This window comes from Aquila chrysaetos, chromosome 24 (assembly GCF_900496995.4).
Source record: "Aquila chrysaetos chrysaetos chromosome 24, bAquChr1.4, whole genome shotgun sequence".
In the NCBI taxonomy this organism is placed as follows: domain Eukaryota; kingdom Metazoa; phylum Chordata; class Aves; order Accipitriformes; family Accipitridae; genus Aquila; species Aquila chrysaetos.
Window position 1 is genome coordinate 8,019,998 of NC_044027.1, and position 19,015 is coordinate 8,039,012.

At 64.3% G+C, this 19,015-nt stretch overlaps 3 protein-coding genes across 5 annotated transcripts in view; 1 reads left to right on the forward strand and 2 right to left on the reverse strand.

Annotated features, from left to right (window-relative positions):
* The window catches only part of ABCA2 (ATP binding cassette subfamily A member 2), a 52,494-nt gene extending 36,718 nt beyond the window's left edge, over positions 1–15,776 (reverse strand). Inside the window, exon 1 of one of the 2 annotated variants that reach the window (XM_030001089.1) lies at positions 15,763–15,776. The gene's annotated coding sequence lies outside the window, so the exon portion shown is untranslated. Of the gene's footprint in view, positions 1–15,752 lie in introns of both variants that reach the window. The other variant, XM_030001090.1, reaches the window with a different exon arrangement.
* Positions 49–7,864, forward strand: FUT7 (fucosyltransferase 7). Of its 2 annotated transcripts, none has more exons than XM_030001096.2 (2): positions 49–698; positions 6,487–7,864. In XM_030001096.2, the coding sequence occupies exons 1-2, from the start codon at positions 494–496 to the stop codon at positions 7,572–7,574; spliced, it is 1,293 nt and encodes a 430-aa protein (XP_029856956.1). In that variant the 5' UTR covers positions 49–493; the 3' UTR covers positions 7,575–7,864. The 2 variants fall into 2 exon arrangements, with proteins under 2 accessions (XP_029856956.1, XP_040975873.1); XM_041119939.1 differs by lacking the exon at positions 49–698 and adding an exon at positions 3,026–4,894.
* Positions 10,324–15,684, reverse strand: LOC115335419 (POU domain, class 5, transcription factor 3). The gene is made up of 5 exons (XM_030001097.2): positions 15,151–15,684; positions 13,102–13,213; positions 12,566–12,696; positions 11,869–12,033; positions 10,324–11,588 (listed from the first exon to the last, which is right to left on the reverse strand). Exons 1-5 carry the CDS (start codon positions 15,643–15,645, stop codon positions 11,337–11,339), a joined length of 1,155 nt encoding a protein of 384 aa, XP_029856957.1. The 5' UTR covers positions 15,646–15,684; the 3' UTR covers positions 10,324–11,336.
* Positions 15,777–19,015: the final 3,239 nt, after the last annotated feature.

The following is a 19,015-nucleotide window of genomic DNA, read 5'->3' on the forward strand; positions in this document are numbered from 1 at the left end:
CCGCCGCCCCTTAAAGGCACCGCCGGGCCGCGGTCGCTCCGCCCGCACCGCCCGGCCCGGCCTGGGGCAGGGCCTCGGGGCGCCCCTGCGGTCCAGGGCAGGCCGGAGCCCTGCGGCCCGGCCGCGGGGCGGCTTTGCCGGGCCCGGAGGGCACCGTCGTCCCGCGAGGGCCCCCGGGGATTTGCCGCCGGGCGGGAGCTTGCTGGTGGATCCTGCTCCTCGCTGGGCAACCGAGGCACGGAGCCCCCGGGGCACGGCGCGGGGGCGGCCGCTGCGGCAGCCGCATCTCTCCGGCTACGGCCGGGCCGGGAGCTGGGCTCCTGCCCCAGGGAGGTGCCGAGTCAGGGAAACCCCCAGGAGTTGCCCTTGGAGCCGCCCCTGCTCCTCTCCACGCCAGAGACACAGAGAGGTCAGCCCCCACCGAGCCCCTCTGCGGTCGTTGTCCCTCCAGGACAGACTTGCTTCAGGGCAGCCCATCGCTGTGGAGGTCCGCATGCGAGGGTGGCACTGCTGTCCCCACACTCTGGCTGCTGCCTGCCCTGCTCGGGCCCAGTTGCCCGCAGCTTCTGCCCAACCGGACCCACGGACAAGTGGTGGGATGCCCACCTGTGTTCTTGGAGGGGACCAGCCTGCCTGCAACAAGCTGTACCCCCAGCCCAGCTGTGACTCTGAGGCTGGGAAGGATACCCTTAACAGCAGTAAGCATTGAACCAGGCCAGCTCTCTGTCCGTCCTTCCTTCCATCCATTCTTCCATCTTTCCTTCCTTCTATCCTTCTTTCCATCCATCTCTCCCTCCCTTTTTCCATTCCTCTGGTTCTCTTCATTTCACGACCTGTCCCTCCCTCCCCCCCCCCTGTCCATAGCCACTTCTCTCCTTCGCCCCCTCTCCTCTCCTGCAGCTATCTTTAACCATCTCCGTTTCCATGCTGCTTTCACGGCCAAGTGCAGCCGGGAGCTGTGAATAACTCGTTTGGCTGCCCCAGCCCCAAGTGGTGTTGCCAAGGGTGACTGAGTTTCGGGCAGGCTCTACAACAGCTGCCCAGGCTCTAACAAAAGCTCCCCTTGTCCTGCCACAAAGTGCCATTATTCAAAAAACTTCTGGGTGAAACATTGTGCCGAGGTGAGGGAGGACAAGGGATGCCCCGGGGGGACGGGGTGGTAGAGAGGCACCAAGTTGCCCTGGCTCCATGCCCTGGAGAGGGTGGCTGGTTTGGAAGGGCTGCAGGATGTGTGGGCAGGCGTGCAGGCAGCAGAGCTGCCTGGCGTCGAGAGGAGCTGAGCAGGGGGTGGCCAGGGCTGGCTCAGTGCCTTTCCACCTGCACCCCACTGACATGAGTAACTTGGGGGCTGCTGCACTGGGATGACCCTGAGGTTTGTTGGTGTTTCTCTGGCTTTGAAATACAGGGGAGATCTGGTGTGAAGGTCAGTGGGGGTTCAGCCCCCAGACCTCGCTCCAGCAGTGGCTTTTACTTGGTCCCTGGGGAAGGAAGGATGCATGCACCCTTGGCTTCTCCCAAGGGATTCCACATGGGTTGTCCCCAGCCCACACTGGAAACACCTCGAAAAACCCTGCCCTGCAGCAGAGTGGGTCCCCAGCTCGGGGGGGTGCGGTGGGGAGGGTCATGGATGGGGCTGTGGGTGACATGGGCTCAAAGCCCTGACCTGGGTCTCCTGCCTCCCTCCCTCCTGCTGCCCCTGCGTGGGTCTTGGTGAGCTTTGCAGCTCCTCTTCTGCTTGGCATGACCACAAAACCCTGTGAGGGACCAGCAAGAGACAGACTAAGCAGTGTGCCATGGGGCAGCACAGCCCCAAGGACCTGGTGGCCCATCTCCTCCAGGGACCTGGGGCCCTGAGCACCTCTCAGGGGACTTCCTTGCGGGTGACCAAGCTCCTCTGTCTGTGTGGGGTCATCTGCAGATGGCAGCACCCACCCACACAAATCTCCCTGCTCTGCGCTGGTGCTGATGGTCCGGTGGCCTGGCCCTGGGTGCTGGGGCCTTCTGCCCAGCCCACCCAGGCAGAGCTGGCCCTGGCTCCCAGCCTGACTTGGAGTAATTAGGCAGCCCCAGCATCCGGCACTGTGCTGCCATGTCCCTGGCCCATGGGGGTCAGCGTGTCTGGACCCACTGGCTGCAAGTACCCCCCCAAGGCATCGTCCCTGCTGCTGGGGTGTCCTGGGGCAGCACTCAGGGGTGACGGCTACAAATGCCGGGGAAAAGCTCCCTCCTGCTCTGCCACCCATCCTGCATCCCCCATGGAAACCTTGTGGCTGATGCTGTCCCCGCTGCTGTCCTCCACAGAGGGGAACAACCCCATCCCATGTGGCCCTGGTACCTAGGGCTGTGTGGGGGGGAGACGGGGACAGCAGCTCTGACAATGCTGGCAGCTCCATCCAGGCAGGGAGCGCTGCCTGCAGCCAGTGGGGTTGGGGCAGGCCAGGCTGGGAACGGTGCCCCACGAGCTGTGCAGCGCCCTATATCTGGGCTCTCAATCATGCAGGGGAAGAAATGCAGAAAGGGAGTGAGAAAAGATAACAGGAAATGGGGGACATGGCTGGGGAGGAAAAAACACCCAGCCCCAGAGCTGCAGTTGGCCTCTGAGGGCTCCCAGGGTGGCACTGAAACCACAGAGCCCTGCTACACCCTGGCGTGGTGGCACGGCATTGTGCCCAGCCACTGCCTGGCCCCTCGCCTCACTGCCAGGGCTGCAGCCATACTTGCTCCCAGGATTCAGGCAGCCAGTGGGAGCAAGGGTGCAGCAGGGGGTGCAGACCCCAGGGGTGCTCGAGCAGCCTGAGGACCCCCAGGGAGCAGTTTGGGGCCCTGCTCCCAGCTGTGTGTGTGCCAGGGCATGCCCCTGCCAGCTCCAGGGACAGCGTTGCACACCTTGGGGTTTTCCCTGCCCCCTCTGCCTTGGTTTCCCCATCTCTTTTTCCCCTGCCAGGGGTTTCAGGGAGACTTGGTGCCCAGACAGCAATGCCAGCAAAGAAAACAACCAAATGCATGGCCAGACCGGGAGAAGGGCAGGTCTGGAGCCTGGGCACGGGCAGCAGCCCTCTGTGCAGACGCTGCCAAGGCCACACACATGCCCACTTCCCTTTTTGGCAGAAAACAGCTTGGCCAGGGCAGGTGCCTGGGGTTTGGCAGCACCGAGGAGCTGCTGGTGGCGCTTTAGCTGATGGTTTCAAGATGAGTCAGTGGGAGTCAAAGTCAGGCTGGCATCCTGTTTTCAACCAGGCTGTGGGTGGCAGATGGGACGCACCTTGGCGAGTCTGAGGGCAGGGCGCTGCTTGCACCCATCCCAGCACAGGCAGGGCATTCGAACCCCTAGCACAAGCACCTGGGCAAGGCACCGTCTCCTTCCCAGCACCCGCCAGGAGGGAATCGCCCATGGCCCTGTCGTGGCTACAGGCAGTGCCAGTGGCAGTGCCAGGCTGAGGCTGTGGGGCTGATGCCCCCCTCCATCCCTGCAAGCTCTGCCACAGGCAGCAGCAGACGCCGAAGTGCCTGGTTCCAGTCTGAGCCGAATGAGCATCTCGCTGTTCAGCTGCTCCTGGGTGATTTTGGAGGGAGCTGCATGTGCCAGGGGTAGGCAGCCAGACCCAACAATCCTGCTTTCAATAATAATGGTAATAATAACAACAGCATCAGCAACCATAATGTATTAGTGGTCTCAGCAAAAGAGTTTTTGTGGGATGTGCTTTGACACAAAGCTGCCAGCTAGCAGAGCTGCCCCATGGGCTCAGCACAGCCCCACTGGGCAGCTTTACCCCCTGCATGGCCATGGCTCCGGCAGGCAGCTGCGCAGGCAGGAGTGCCGTGGGCAGAGCAGCCTGCTGGGGTTCAGGACCCTGCCTCCATCCTGCCTCACAGGGCTGGGTGCCAAAGGACAGGGTGGGGTGGCAGGGCTCAGCATGGGTCGGGGATCTCTACCCGCTGTCCCCTCCTCCATGCCACCCCATGCCGCCTCCCGGTGCCCTGGCACCCCTCTGCCATTGGGGCAGAAACCCAGGAACCTGGCTGGGGAAGTTGCCCCCGGTCCCCACTGGCTTGGGAGGGGACCCTTCCACACCATGGGGAATGCTGGAGAGCCATGGAGCAGTGCAGGAACACGAGGCTATCCCACAAACTTCAGACCAGGGACAGGTACCTTGGAAAACCACAGCCCAGCTGGGGCATCGGGGCTTTGGCTGGCAGCTGGGATGGGAGAGGTGTTGGGCAGAAAGGAGCCATGATTTGGCGTGTTTCAAACCTGGCACCTGGGAAACCCCTTTGGGGAACTGAAATTCCATACGGGGCCACATGCACCTTCTCCAAGGAGCTGCAGCCTGGCTGGAGAGTGGGAGGGAAGCACAAGGGGATAGGGCATGGTGCGCAGGCACAGAGCTATGAGCAGCACCTGCACCGGGAGCCTTTCCCAGGGGTGCCAGGGCACTGCTGTGGGGCATGCACTGAGCAACAGTGTCCCACCCTGGCATGGGGCATGCACCCAGCCATGGGCAGCACCCAGCCGTGGGGCAGTCACAGGGCATGCACAAGCCACGGGCACCTACCCAGCCACAAGACACCCACCCAGCCATGGGGCACCTACCCAGCTGTGAGGCACCCACCCAGTACCCACCCAGCCATGGAGCACCCACCTGGCCATGGGCATGCACTCGCTCCGAGGGCACACACCCAGCCATGGGTCACATCACTGCCCACGCGGCACAGGGGAAGTGCTGGGAGTGGGCTGTGCCAGCTGCCACACACAGCAGGAAGGACCTGCTGTGGGGCCGGGACGAGGCAAAACCACAGAAAAGAGGAAGCCCTTGAGTGCCCCAGCCCAGCGCTGGCAGCTGCCCGGGCAGACACACGCAGGCACCTCGCACGTCACCACGCCGGACCTTCCCTGGTAAGTCTGAGCTCAGCACCGCCACCCACCATGGGCAGAGGGGCTGAGAAACGGGTCGGCTCCTGGCACTGCCAGAGCGGGGTGTCCCTTCCCAGAGCATCCTCAAAACGGGGGCTGCATCCCCACTGCTGGGGACCGGCGGGCAGAGGGATCCGAAGCACTGGTGTGTGGTGCAGGGAGCCGGCAAAGCTTTCCCAACCCTCCCCACTTCGGATGCCAGGTTTTTCTGGAGCCTAAACTTAGCTTGTGTATTTCAGCAGGACAGACAGAGCAGGCCAAGGCGGGGAAGGGATTTTTCGCAGCAGAGCTGCAGTGGCTGGGGTGGGAAAGCAGGGCACCACTTTCCAGGAGGCTCCAAAATCGCAGCGGAACCGGCACAGCCCTGGCCAGCAGTGGGGCTTAGGCAGCTAACGTGTTTTCAGAGGCTACCTCGAAAGGGAAACCACCTTTGATCTGAAAGCTGTGGGTGGCCCACGGGTGCTGAGCCCTGTGCCTGGGACTGGCAGTCTCAGGTGGGCTCGAGCTGTCAGCCGGTTCCCAGCCCGGCCAAGTGTCCCCCTCTCCACCCCCACCACTGTTCTTTGTTCCCATCAGTGCTGCTGGTTAAAGCACAGCACTTGAAGTGCAGCACCACCAGCGGAGGCCTGAGGCAGGCAGATGGGCACCGTAGCAGGGTGAGCGTCTCGTGGCCGGGGTTCCCACGCACCTCCAGGCTGAGCCCCACCAGCAGCAGCCCCTGCCTGCACTGCTCTCCCTGCCCATGGGGCACTGGCCATCTGTGACACCCCAAAAATAAAACGAGTGTTTGGGGCACTGAAGCTGCATGCTCCCAGATTTCTGGGGCTCCCCATGCCCTTGGTGGCCGGGGAGAGCACCCTGAGCCTGGGGAGAGCCCTGCTATTGCCATAGGATGGTGGTGGGCTGAGGGGGCACTTCTTGGGCAGGACACTCCAGTCTGGCCCTGAGCGGGATTTTGGTCTTCCCAGTCACTCCCAGGGACACCCTGCTTCACAGCTGGGGCCTCGCCATGGGGTTATTCAGGCAGGACCTGGGGTGTTCCCCCTCGACCTTCAGTGTATGGCACTATCCTGCAGACCTCCAGGCACCTTTCTTCCAAGCCTGGCTGTGGCAAGGCTGGCTGCATTTCAGGCTTGACCCATCCCAGGCAAAGCAAGAAGTGTGCAGTGGGACCGTGGGTCTTTGTCAGGTGGGGAAACTGAGGCACAGAGCAAGTACCAAGGACCTCATCATTTCTGCATGTAATGGGGAGTTGTGCCAGGCAGTTGGGGCAGGGGAACAGATGGCTGCTGCCCATCAGTTCTGTACCTCCCTTTGGCAGCATCCCTGCTCATCCTGGAGATGGTGCATGGGGGACTGCGGGATGGTGACACAAAAGCCATTATGGGGTGACACCAGGTGCATGGGGGATCCTGGTGGGGGCAGGGGCCAGCAGAGGGGTCAGGGGTGATGCTGGGGCCCAGGTTTCATGGAGAAGTCCTTTCTCCATCTCCACTGGCCCCAGCGCCTCCCCACCACCCCTCGCCCCTGGCAAGCTGATCTGACAGCCCTTGGTGGTCTCTCCTCTCTCCCAGGTGTCAGCTCTGTCACCCGAGAAGGTGACAGCCAGCCCGGCAGCATGCCCCGGGCATCGCCGCTGCCACGGCCACTGTGGGGCTGGCCCGGCGTGAAGGCAGTGGTTACCACCGGGGTGTTTGTAACCACCCTCTGGAACCTGAGGTGCTTCCTCAACCCCTCTGAGGTCTCTGGAGAAGCCCCCAAGCATACTGAGCCACTGGTGGTCCTGGTGTGGGACTGGCCCTCGAAGCAGGTCCCCAATGTCAGTGGGGACATTTGCCATGAGCTATATGGCATCACGGGCTGCTGGCTCACCACAGAGCGGCGGCTCCTGGACCAGGCGGATGTGGTGGTGTTCCCCCACACCAGGCTCCAGCCCGGGAGGGACAGGCTGCCCAAGGAGAGGCCGCCGGGGCAGAACTGGGTGTGGGTCTCCCTGGAGTCCCCCTCCAACACTAAAGCTCTAGCGGGATGGAACCAGACCTTCAACTGGGTGATGACCTACAGACGGGACTCAGACATCTTCATCCCCTACGGCAAGCTTGTGCCCAACCGGTCGGCCACTGTGAACATCCCCACAAAGACCAACTTGGTGTCATGGGTTATCAGCAACTACCACAGGACTCAGAAAAGAGCTGAAGTCTACCGAAACATCTCCAGGTACCTCCACGTAAACATATACGGAAAAGCAAACAAAAAGCCACTTTGCAAGGACTGCCTCTTGCCAACAACATCCAAGTCCAAGTTCTACCTGGCCTTTGAGAACTCCATCCACCAGGACTACATCACCGAGAAGCTCTGGAGGAACTCACTGATGGCCAGCACCGTGCCTGTGGTGCTAGGGCCTCCCCGGGCCAACTACGAGCAGTTCATTCCTGCAGACTCCTTCATTCACGTTGATGACTTTGGTTCCCTGGCAGAGCTGGCTACCTTCCTAAAGACCATGAACTCCAGCCGCTACCGGCAGTTCTTCGCCTGGCAGAAGAGGTACAGCGTGAAGCTCTACACTGACTGGAGGGAGCGCATCTGCACCATCTGCACTGCCTACCCCAGCCTGCCCCGTGGCCATGTCTATCCCAACCTGGAGAGCTGGTTCAACACCTAGCGTGGGGCTGGTATGTGCTGGGACCATCGAGGATGCATCTGGGCAGAGGATACTGGGGTGGGGAGAATGTAGGGCACCCTCTGACAGAACAGGATGTGGAGCAGGGAGGGATGCAGGAGCCCCGACCTCTCCTCCCAGCCTGGCTGTTGCCACACTGGGACCTTGAGCAACTCCACGTGACTTCATTTCTTGCAAAACAGAACTAATTCCCCCCAGATCTGACACTGACCTACCTCGCCAGGGTGCTGGCAGGACAAGGGTGCTTTGGAAATAAATAACACAGTGTTGCAGAGGCTCTGCCTGTGGTGCAGGGGCTAGGCAGGGCATCGGGCTGGCAGGGGGCTCAGGGCTCCCCAGTCTTCCCTTGTGATCGGTCCATGGCCCCCCAGCACCTTCTGCTGGGTGGCAAAGCCCCAGTGGCAGAGGCCCCATGGTGACATTTCTGGCTGGGTTGGAGGACTCGACCTCAGGGGAGCTCGGCAGGGCCCAGCACCCCACGGCAGGGACGGAGAGCACAGCCTCTACTCCACCACTTCCCGGCACAGCCCTGCAGCACCCACCCCCACTCTTGAGCCGTGGGTGTCACTATGCCGGTGAGGGCTGCCAGGACACCGGATGCTCTCAAGAGCAATCTCAGCCTGCTCAGTGCCAGGCCGAGTCAGAGAGGGATGCTGTGGTTTCTCACTCCCCTGCCGGCACGCCTGCCCTGCTGCGGCAGGAAGCCAGCAAGCTGGTGGCGTCCGGAGCCTCACAGCAAGCCCAGAGCAAAGCTGGTCCCGTGGGCACCCTGTGGCACCGGCAGCCTGCTCCGTGTGCCCTTGGCACTGCCAAGCCCCTGCCCACACTGGACTACCAGCACCCTGCAGTGCTGGACCCTGTGCTACACACACACTGCACTGCGACCACCCTGCACCATGTACACAGCCTTCACCATTGGCACCCTGCAGTGCATGCACCCTGCGCTCTGGGCATGGGCAATGCTCAGGTACCCCGAGGGGAAGCAACCATGTGGGATCAGTGGCGATGTCGGGGCTGGGTGACAGGACCAGGGGGTGGGACACGGCTGCTCCATCTGTGCCCCTCCCTGTGTGCCCCTCAGCTTGGTGCCATCAACCTCTTTGGTATAAACGACTCATTTCACAGGTTTCCCCTGGTTTCCCTTACCGCAGGCCCAAAGTCACCCAACCCCACCTCCCCGTGCCCGGGGTGCAGTGGGGCTCAGGTGTGCGGTGACACCCCCTCAGCAGAGGAGGGACATTCCTGCTCCAGGCTGGCCCCAGCCCTGGCCCTGGCCACCACTCACCCAGCCTGGCCCAGCCCTTGCTGGGTTGCAGTTTGATGGGTGTGCTGCACTCTTCTGATTTCTGTGGCTTCCGATTTCCGTTTTGTTTTGTCTTCTGGGTCAACCAAAAACGGAGCAGGAGGGGCTCTGTGTGCCTGCAGGCAGGGGGCTGGGGCAGCGGGATCTGGGGGTCCTGTGCGGGGCTGGGGCTCCTGCCTGGCTGGCCTTTTGCTGAAAAGTCAGATGGTGGAAATGTGGAGAAACCTCGGGGAGGTGACACCCTTCCCAGGCTTTCTGCTACCAACCCCGCTGATCGCCAGCCTCCAGCACCCCGAGCCTTCCCACCCCCAAAGTGCCAGGCAGCAAAGGGTGGCGGCAGCGGGGGGGGCAGTTTCCAGCAGGTGCCGTGCCTGGCTGTGCCCCCACCCTGCAGGCAGGCAGGGATGTGGCCTTGGGCACCCAGGCACTGGGGAGCAAGCAGGGACACAGGGCGAGCCAAAGGGATCCTGCCCCACAGGGCTGGCACCCAGCCTGGTGTGCAGCCTGGCCCTTTGCAGGGTCCCGAGGTGCCTCAGGAGCAGCTGTCTGCAGTGATCCTGCTCCTGCCTGGCCCATGGGACCAAGGCTGCAGGCCAGCCCCAGAGAGCAAGCCCATCGTTCACTGGCAGCCGAGCTGAAAAAGGGGCTTTTCAGAAGTTTCCCCACAGGCTTGGTCATTTCATTGCTTCTGCTCAGGGGAAAAATCCCTCAGGGACCCATGCTGGTGGTGGCAAACCAGGCTGCAGAGGCCATGGCAGTGAAAAGCGAGGTGTCATCCCCCAGACACTTGCTTCTCCTGGCTGGGCTGGCACCCCCCATCCCCACCAGCTCAGCCCCTGCTGCCCACCCCGACCTGACTGGCTGGGCTGGCACCACCGGGCCCAGCCACTGCAAGGCTGCCTTGGCTGGACCACACACACGGGAGGAGCATCCCTCACCCGCTGGTGCCGGGGTGGCAGCCCCACAGCAAGGACAGCCCAGGCTTCCCATACCTCTCCCCTGCCCACCCCAGGGCTGGGAGCTCAGCAGCTCCCGCTACATCCCCGCCCTGTTCTTCCCTATCCACGGGCATCTGCTGGAGCAGCCTGCAAGATCCCGCTGGCTTCTACTCTTCCCAAAAGCTGCTGTTATAGCAGCTCAAACCAGGTAGAAGATGCGCCTGCCCCCCACCTCTGCTTTGGGCAGGCCCAGCTCCGGCAAGCTGGTGTCCCTCCAGGGCCAAGCTGCCACCACTCCTGGTGGTGAGCCAGGCTGCAGGCAGCCAAGAGCTGGATGTTGCAGGCATGACAGGGACACGTCCACCCTATTTGGGTGCACCTGTCCAGCCCGACTGTGCCCCTGCACGCAGCCAAACCCACACTGCTGGGCTGCCTGGGACTGTGCAGGAGCAGGGATGCAAGGGAGGCAAGGAAAGAGTTAACTCTCATGCCCCAAAGAACTGAGATTTATTTCATTGCCAGAGGGAATATGATTAAGAAAAAAATTATAAAAATCATCAACTACAGCAGGCTCAAAGGCACAGGGGTGCTAGCAGCATGGACAGGATGGTATCAGCCCCCTGGGCTGGGACCCCCCAGGGAAAGATGATCCCTGGGCATCCGGGCTGGGGCAGAGGGACAACGGCTGGGGAGTGGAGAGGGCACAGGGGACCTGGAGTGATGCTGGGCACAAGGGACGGGGAGGAACAGCCCCCCCCCCTAAAACAAGCCCCACCAGCCTGCCCACGAATGGGTGAAGCTCTCCTGCACCGCGGGGTGAGGGGCAGCTGGGGCTGCAAGGGATCACCTCCAGCCCCATGCTCCAGCCCTTGGCTCGCCCCAGCTGCCCAGAAGGGTGGGCAGAGCCACCGGGGAACCCAGCCCTGAGCACAGCACCCCAGCCCCACTCTACGTGACAGGGGGGAGGCACCTGGGAAACTAGTAATCACTACAAAGATTTTTGCTTTTTAAAAACTACAACCAAAAACCATTAAAAAAAAATAAAACCACCCCTCTCCCACCCCCCACCCCAAAAATCTAAAAGATACTTTTTTCTGGGTCTTGCAAGAGAGCAGCTCGGCTGGGCTGGGGCCGGGCGCAGGCAGCTGTGCTCATTGCCCCGGGCACGCGTGGCTTTGGTGGCATGCAGTGGGGCAGGAGCAGCTGCCCCCCAAGAGAGGTCAGAGGAGGGCCGACACTGCTGGAACCAGTAAACTCGCATAACTGGGAAGGGCTGGGAGCAACCGCAGAGAGCAGGCACCATCCCTGTGCCAGACTCCCAGCCCTTCCCCTGCCCCTCGTGCCCCAAAACCCGAAGGCAGCCCAGCGAGTGCCCAGGCAAGCCCTGGGAGCGAGGCTGTGCCCGTGCCTTCTCAGGGTGAAGGCGGGGAGGAGCAGCCCCCAGAGAACCAGCCTGGCCACGGTGTCGGGGCGGCACCGTCACTGGCCCCCGCAGCCCCCGGTTCAGTGGCTGCTGTTGTTCATGGAGAGCCCAGGCTGCAGCGCTGGAGGGAACATCTCAGCTTTGTGGAAGGGCGGCATGTAGACAGGAGGGGAGGGTGTCAGGCTGTAGCCCTGGGACGTCACCGGGATGGGCAGGCCGGCGGGCACCAGGGACTGGTTCATGTCGTACATCACCCCCTCTGCCTCGTTGCCGAAGGGGAGCAGCAGCCGTTTGCCTTTCTGACGCCGGTTGCAGAACCAGACCCGGACCACCTGCAAGGGAGGGGAGACAGGGAAGGGTGAGGGCGGCAAGCCCAGGCGCTGTGTGGATGACAAGGAGACCCTGCTGCTGATGGCATCTGCACAGCACCCTGACTCACCAGCACATGCCCCCTCCCTGCCACAGCTCCTGCTAGGGCTGGGCTCGGCCAGGCTGATGGCGGCTACCAGCCCCGGCTGCTCTCCCACAGCTTCCAGTATCGACCTGGCCTGATACGAGCATCTGGGAACCACATCCGTTTGGACACCCACCCTCTGAACCCTCCCAACCTACGTCTTTGTCCAGGTTGAGGTCCTCGGCAATCTGGGAGATCTCCTGGGGACTGGGCTTCACGCACTTGCGGAAGAAGCTCTCCAGCGTCCCCTTCACGTTGGTCTCGATGCTGGTCCTGCGTTTTCTCTTCCGGGCTTGGGCCAACACTTGCTCCGCATTGCACATCTGGAAACGAAGAGAGGCCGTACACTTGGTCACAGGGGTGGTAACGTCCCCACCAGGCTCTGGACACACGTGCGGCTGGCTGCAGAGGTCTGGGAGGGACGGGGACAGGCTTTGTCCCTGTGACTGTCCACTAAGCATCACCCCACTGTGACTGGGGCCATACCCAGTGTCCCAGCACTGCCTGCAGCTGGTGCAGGGCAGGGCGGACATGTCTTCCTGCATCTCCAGCTTATCTGAGATTCCAGCAGGACCTGGCTGCTCCGAGACAGGAGCTGCCACTGTTGTTACAAGGTGTCTATGGGGGGATTTGGGCTCCCCCCCAGCCTGGCAGAAGGCGATATCCAGTAGGCACAGTTGCCCCTACAGCTGGACTGAAGCCATGGCAGTGAGATGCTGCTATGGCACACAAGACACCTGCTGCTCCCTCCCCTCTTCTGCCCCCAAAATCATGCGTAAAAGCGAGGAGAAGCTGCAGCTTGAGGGCTCGTCAGTGTGCAGTACCCCTGGCTCCCGGCCCTCCACAGCCCCACACCTCTTGCATGTTGTCCGTGTTCTCCGCCTCGTTGAGCCAACGCTGCAGCAGCGGCTTTAGCTTGCACATGTTCTTGAAGCTGAGCTGGAGCGCTTCGAAGCGGCAGATGGTTGTCTGGCTGAACATCTTCCCTGCATGGGCAGACAGGGCATCACACACGGGTCCTGCCCCCATGTGGGGGGATCTCCCACCTCCAGCAGCCCCCCCAGGATCCCCCCTGCAGCAGCCCATCCCTGGGGATAGGGGACCAGGAAAGGCATTCTCCCTGCTGTTTCAGCAGGGATTTAAAACACTGCAACACTCTTCAATAAGCAGCTGTAGGTATTTTAAGAGAGTTCCTTGTTAACAAACTCTTCCAGTTTGAGTACTTAACAGGGCTCAGGAGCCCCAGGAGCCCTGGGGCTGGTGCTCACCGCCTCCTTTGCAGGTCGTTAAGGAGCAGAAATCTCCATTGCCCAGGTGCTCCATCCCCCTCCCAGGCCTCTCCCTTCCCCCCGGGTGTGGGGGGGAGATGAGGACCCTTACTGGACCCTTACCATAGAGGGTGCCCAGAGCCAGCCCCACGTCAGCCTGGGTGAAGCCCAGCATGATGCGCTTGTGTTTGAGGTCCTTGGCGAATTGCTCCAGCTCTTCTGAGGTTGGCGCATCCTGGCAGGGGCAGAGATAAACTGAGAGGGGAGAACTTGCACCCAGGGGCTGCCAAGACCAGGGTCTGTCGGTGTGTCGGGGTCAGTGTGGGACGGGGATGGGGACAGGAGTGGGCTCAGCTGAGCCGTTGGCAGCAGCCACCAGCTGCTGCCTCCTCAGGGCAATGGGGTCCTTGGGGCGATGGTGTGGGTGGCAGAGGGGTTTTCCCCAACGCCTGAACAAGGGGCTCTGCTCAGGGACCCCAACCTGCCTCCACTCCACCCCACCCCACCCCACCCCACACAGGACCCCGTGGACACCCCCCAGCCACAGCACACCGCCCAGCTCACACCAGGCTGGTGTGGCAGAGACCCAGGGTGGCCCAAGGATCCCCGGACAGAAAGCAGGTCCTGGTCCCTGGGTCCCCCAGGGTCATTTGGAATGTCCCGTCTGGACCCAGGCTCAGACCCTCGTGGCCTGACCAGAGGCAGCACTGATGGGCACATTTGCTGATGGTCCAAGCATCGCCCCACTCCCACGCACCCCAGGACACCTCCCCACGGCCTCAGCTATCCCGGGGCATGGGCACCCACCTCCCCATGGCTCTGGGGCTGGGGCTGCCCCTTGCCAGCCACTCTCTCGCCTGCACCCAGGGCAGGTGAAATGGCTCATGTGACGCGAAGGATGAAAGCGCCCATGACTCGAGTGGGGTTCACACAGCTCTTTGCCACAACCAGGCTCTTCCCTGCTGGAAAGCTGCTTACCCAGGTGCTTCCCCTTCTCCCCGCAGCGTGGCCCTCAACTGCTGCGGGGCATTTTGCAATCTTTTCCCCGATTTCCACACTGGCAGCGCGATTTCGGGTTTTGCAGATGTCCCTCCTGCTACCAAGTCTCATTTTTTAGTTCCTGGCTCCTGGAGCATCCCTGCCGTGGGACAATCCTCATCCTCCCTCAGCCGGGAAAAACCATTCCTTGTAGCCCCCGTCCAGCGCGGCAGGCTGCCACCCGGGGGACGTGCATCCCTTCCATCGTGGCATGCGTGGGGGCTCCCGAATCCCCGCGGCCCGGACCTGGCAGCGGCTCCACACAAACCCAACACACCCGCAACAGCTCGCAGGAACCTTGCAACAGCGCCGGCATCACCTGCTGTGCTACCCCCGAGGCGTGCTTGCCTGGGAGGGACGGGTTTATATTATGCCAATTTTGAAAAATATTAAAAACGAACCCGAAACACAACTGCCAGTCCTGCCAGTAACTAGCGCTGCCACCCCCCGCCCCGGGCCGGCTCTGCCCGCGCCCCGGCAGCCGTCGGTGCCCGCGGAGGAGCGGCCAGGGAAGCAGCCGCCCTCCCGGAAGGGCCGAGGGCCGGCGGGGGCTGCCAGGAGCCGGGCTGCGGCGGGGCAGAGCCCGGGGGGACCGCGCTGCGGGTCCCGCCCGAGCCGGGCTTCGGCGCCGTGGATAAGGGACCAGCGACGGGCGCAGGGGACCGTCTAGGGGGATGTGCCTGCAGCGTCACGTATAAGGGACGGGCAGCACAAAGTGAAAACTTGCCCCCCGCGAGTCCCCAAAACCACCCTTCTCGCCTCAAAGCATCCTTCTCGAGGCGCTGCCCCCCGCGGAGCCGGGATGAGCCCCAGCGCTAGGACACGTCGGGCCGGTTGACGGCTTCTCCCGGGGCCGCCCGGCGGAGCGAGCAGGCAGAACGGCACCGACGGGCTCCCCGCTTGCCCCCGCCCGGGCCAGGCCGGGCCGGCGATGCCCGGAGTGGGGCGGGGGCCAGGCAGCTCCGTGCCCCGACGGGGCGGCACGGCAGCGAGCCCAGGCTCCGCTCCCCGCCTCCGCAGCGGCCCCGGGGCGCGGAGGGGAGCGCGGCAAGGCGGAGGCGAGTGCCGGGGCAACCCGCCTGCCGAGCAGCGGGGCGGGGCAGGGCCGCCCGTCCCCGTCCCGTCGGGTCTCACCTCGTCGCCGCTGTCGCTGGAGTGTCCCCCCTCGCTGGCGGCGCCGCTGGAGCTGCCGCTGCTGCCCAGCCCGGAGAGGCCGCCGGAGCCCGGCTGCAGGGCGGCGGGGCAGAGCGGGGGGCCGGGGAAGGCGGCGGCGGCGGGGCCGGGAAAGGGCGGGCCGGGCAGGGCGGCGTTGGCGGCGCCCGGGGCCGCGGGCCCGGCCCAGGGCGGGGCGGGCCAGGCCGGGCCGCAGCAGGCCGCGGCGCGGGGCTCGGGCGAGGGCTGGCGGCAGGGCCGGCCCGGGCGCGCCTCCGCCTTGGCGGGCGGCCCGGCGGGCGGGGGCAGCCAGGCGCGGGCCGGCGGCGGGTCGCGGGCGCCCTCGGGCTCGGCAGCGAAGGGGAAGAAGAGCGGCTGGGCAGGCGCCCCGTCGAAGCCGCCGCGGGGGAAGGGCGGGCCGGCGTCGGGCAGGAGGCCGAAGGGGGCGGCCGGCAGCCCCCCGTCCGGGCTGAACATGCTGCCCGCCGCCCTAGGGCTCCATGCGGGGGCTGCGGGGCTCGGCCCGGCCGCCCGCCGGCCGCTGCCTCCCTGCTGCGGCGCTGCCGGGGCCTCTGAAGGCGGCGGGGCCGGGCCGGGCCGGGCCGGGCCGGGCCGTATGGAAATGGGCCCCGGCCCCATTGGCCCCGCACCGGTGGGTCGGGCGTGAACTTGATCCCCGAGGGGGGGGGGGGGGCGTCGGGGGGAGGGGGGAGAAGGTGCGAGGGAAGGTGGGCTGTGGCTCGCCCGCGCCCTCGGGCCGCGGGGAGGAGAGGACCGGGGCCGGCCCCGGCGGGCGAGGGACGCCGCCACGGGGCCTCGCACCCCCCCCGGCCCCGCTCGCCCCGTCTGCGGGGAAGGGCAGAGCTGCCCCCCCCGCGCAGCTCGGGGGTGCTCGGTGGGGCCCACGCCTCCGAATGTTGGGGCAGCACCAGCCCCAGGGTCCCCCCACCCGGGGACTCCCCAGCGCCGCAGGGCACGGGCAGGGGACCGGGATCGCTCTGGGGAACGGGGGCAGCAGCCCGGCGTCAGCCCCGGGGCCGCCGGTGCCGTCGTGCTGGAGGAGGGCTCGGCCACCCCTCTCGGCCCTCCGCGACGCGCTGTCCCGGCGGCAGAGCCTCACGCCTCCGTGGGGTGCCCCGCAGAGCGCTTCGTGGACAAAGCTGGGGCTCCCCGGCTCCCTCACGCTCCCCCCGTCCCTCTCCCTCGCTCCACAGAGGAAGGCCCTGCCTCGGAGGGAGCGTGTCCTCGCCGGAGGCCCGGGCAGGCAGCGAGGCCCCGGAGCTCTGGGTGTGCCGCCGGGGAGCTGATTGCAGCCCCGGCTATCGGGCCCATCTGCCCCACAATGCAGGCGATTGGTATCTTCTCTATCTGAAGGGCTTTCCTCTCGCACCGCCCCGCACAATGCCGCTATCGGGGCCGGCTCCAGGCGTTTCCCCCTTCCCTCCCGCAGCTTCCCCGATCCTGACGCTGGGATCTGCCTGCCCGCTGCCCGCTGCCGGCTCCCGGGACAGGCAGGGACCGGCAGGGTGGGCACCCCCCGGCCCCAGCCAGAGCAGGGCGAGGGGCGATCCAGCCGCCAGCACCGCTCCCTGTTTATTAACCCGGATTACCGGGAGCCTGCTGCCGCCGTCTCGCACTGGAGATATGCCGAAGAGATAGGCTGGAGGAGCCTCCCCCGCGGCGGTGGAATGGGGCTGGGGCTGCTGGTGGGACTTGGGGAAGGCGCTCGATGCTGACCATGAAGCACTTGCTTTGGCTCCCGAGAGGGCTGGCTCCCGAGGGCTGGCTCCAAGGGACTCGTACCTAGAGGCTGGCACACGGGGGCTGGCACCCGCAGTGCCTGCGGCAGCCCCTGGCCCAGCACATGGCACTGCCGCACGTCGGGGCGAGTGGAACCACCACCCCCCACCCTCCACCCCTTGCAATGATATTCCTAGAAGGAAAAAAAAAAAAGATGACCGAGAGGATGAGCTGGAGCTAAAGCCCCTTCCTGACTCCCGGCTGGGCATGTGCCAGCCTGCCCTGGGCAGGGAGGGCAGCCCCAGGAAAACGACCTGAGGATGCAAAAAGCCCATCAGCGGGGACGTGGGCGACCCTGAATGAGCCCCGCGGCTGCCGGACCTGCCTGGGGGGGAACCCCTGCCCAGACCCGGTGGGGCACCTTCCCCCGCAGGTGCTGGTTTCGGCTGTGCCAAGGGCAGAGCCAGGCCCCGGGCCGCGCTGCCGGGGATGCCGGCACCAGGCGCCGTGCGGGCAGGCCGGCCGCGCTGCCTGCCCCGCTGCCTGCCCCGCTGCCAGCGGGCAGAGGAAGTCTCGCTGCGGGACTCCAATCGCCGCCATCAGCCCTGCTCCTCCCGGGCTCCCGCTGCGGCCCGGGGTTTCAGAAGATCCTTGGCCGGGCAGTAACTCCCCTTCCCTTTGATTTATTGTTCCCGGGTCGGACCCCCTCCTCCTGCCAACCTGCTCTTTCTCTCCATCCCCCCAGGAAGCCCCCCAGCCCCCCCAGCCCGCCGAGGCCTCAAACGCATTCCTGCTCCCTTTCATATACAGGCGGAGGGGAAGGGAGACGTTGACTTTGAACCGGCCCCTTTGTAGGAGGGGGGCCCATTGTGGCAGTGATGGTTTTAACTGGGGGATGTGGAGGGAGTCAGTGGGGTTTCTCGGTGTGTGCCCCCCCCCCTACATTTCAATGGGGCGATTTTGGGGGGGCCGTATGAGGTGCCCGGTTATTGTGCTCCAATGGCCGATGCTTGGCCGTCCGTCTCATTTGGGACAGAGCCTCCTGCCTGCTCCGGGAGGAGGAAGGATGCATCCTTCCATCACCCCCACGGCTGGAGCCTGCTCATGCTCCAGGCTCGGGCCTGGCTCTGTGGTCTGTAATGCAGCCAGGGATGGGTGGGATTCCACTGGGAAAAAGGGAGCAGAAAGAAATGCGTCTGTCCTCCCCGGCTCGCTGAGATGGCAGCAGACTGGGGGGGGGCAGAGATGCACATCCACTTGTCCTCCCTTTGCTGAGCGTGCTGATTTGGCAGTGGTTTGGCTTGGAGACAAGGTTTTAAGAGAGCGTATGATCACAGATTATGTTTTACTCACCATCAGCCCACCTTCTGTCCTGGGGCAGGTGATGGAGAAGCCACCAGGGCTGTGCTGGGTCCCCCTGAGTTTCACGCCTAAGGCAATCACACCTTGGTGGGCTGCAGCCCTGCACGTGACGGGTTGGGGCCCCACAGTCAGAGGCCGGCCACAGTCTTCACCCCAGGTCCATGTGAGGAGGGCTGGGCAGTGGGTTCAGCTTCAGAAGCCCCATCCCTGGGAGGAACGCCAAAGCTCCTCCGTGGCACTGCAGTTTGCTTGGCTGCAGCTGGCCTGGGCAGGCAGGATGGTGGGTTGGTGCTTCCAAAGCCAGCTGAGCTGAAAGTCCTGGAGGACGTTTTGGTCCAGTTCTCTCCCCTCATAAAAAGGCCTCTGCATTACTGAGCCCGGGCTGTAATTTGGCTATTGCCCACATCACCACAGTGCCTGAACACACCAGCTGCTCCTCCCTGCTGTTTTACAGCTGGGGAAACTGAGGCACAGATAGGCTGGGGCTGAGCACAGACCCCACACCCAGCCCTGGGCTGTCCCAGGCTGTCTGTGGCACAGATGTGGTGTCCCAGGACAAATGGCTCTTCCGTGGCTGGACACGTGGTGGGCACACGGCTTCCCAGGGGACACAGATCTCCTGCTACCACGGTGCCCTGAGCGAGGGCATCTTCCCAGGAGGAGCAGCTGGGTTTTACTCAAAGCTAGAGCTTCCTAAAAAACCCAGGCATGCTCTGAGAGGCTGCTGGGCTCTGAGAGCAAAGGA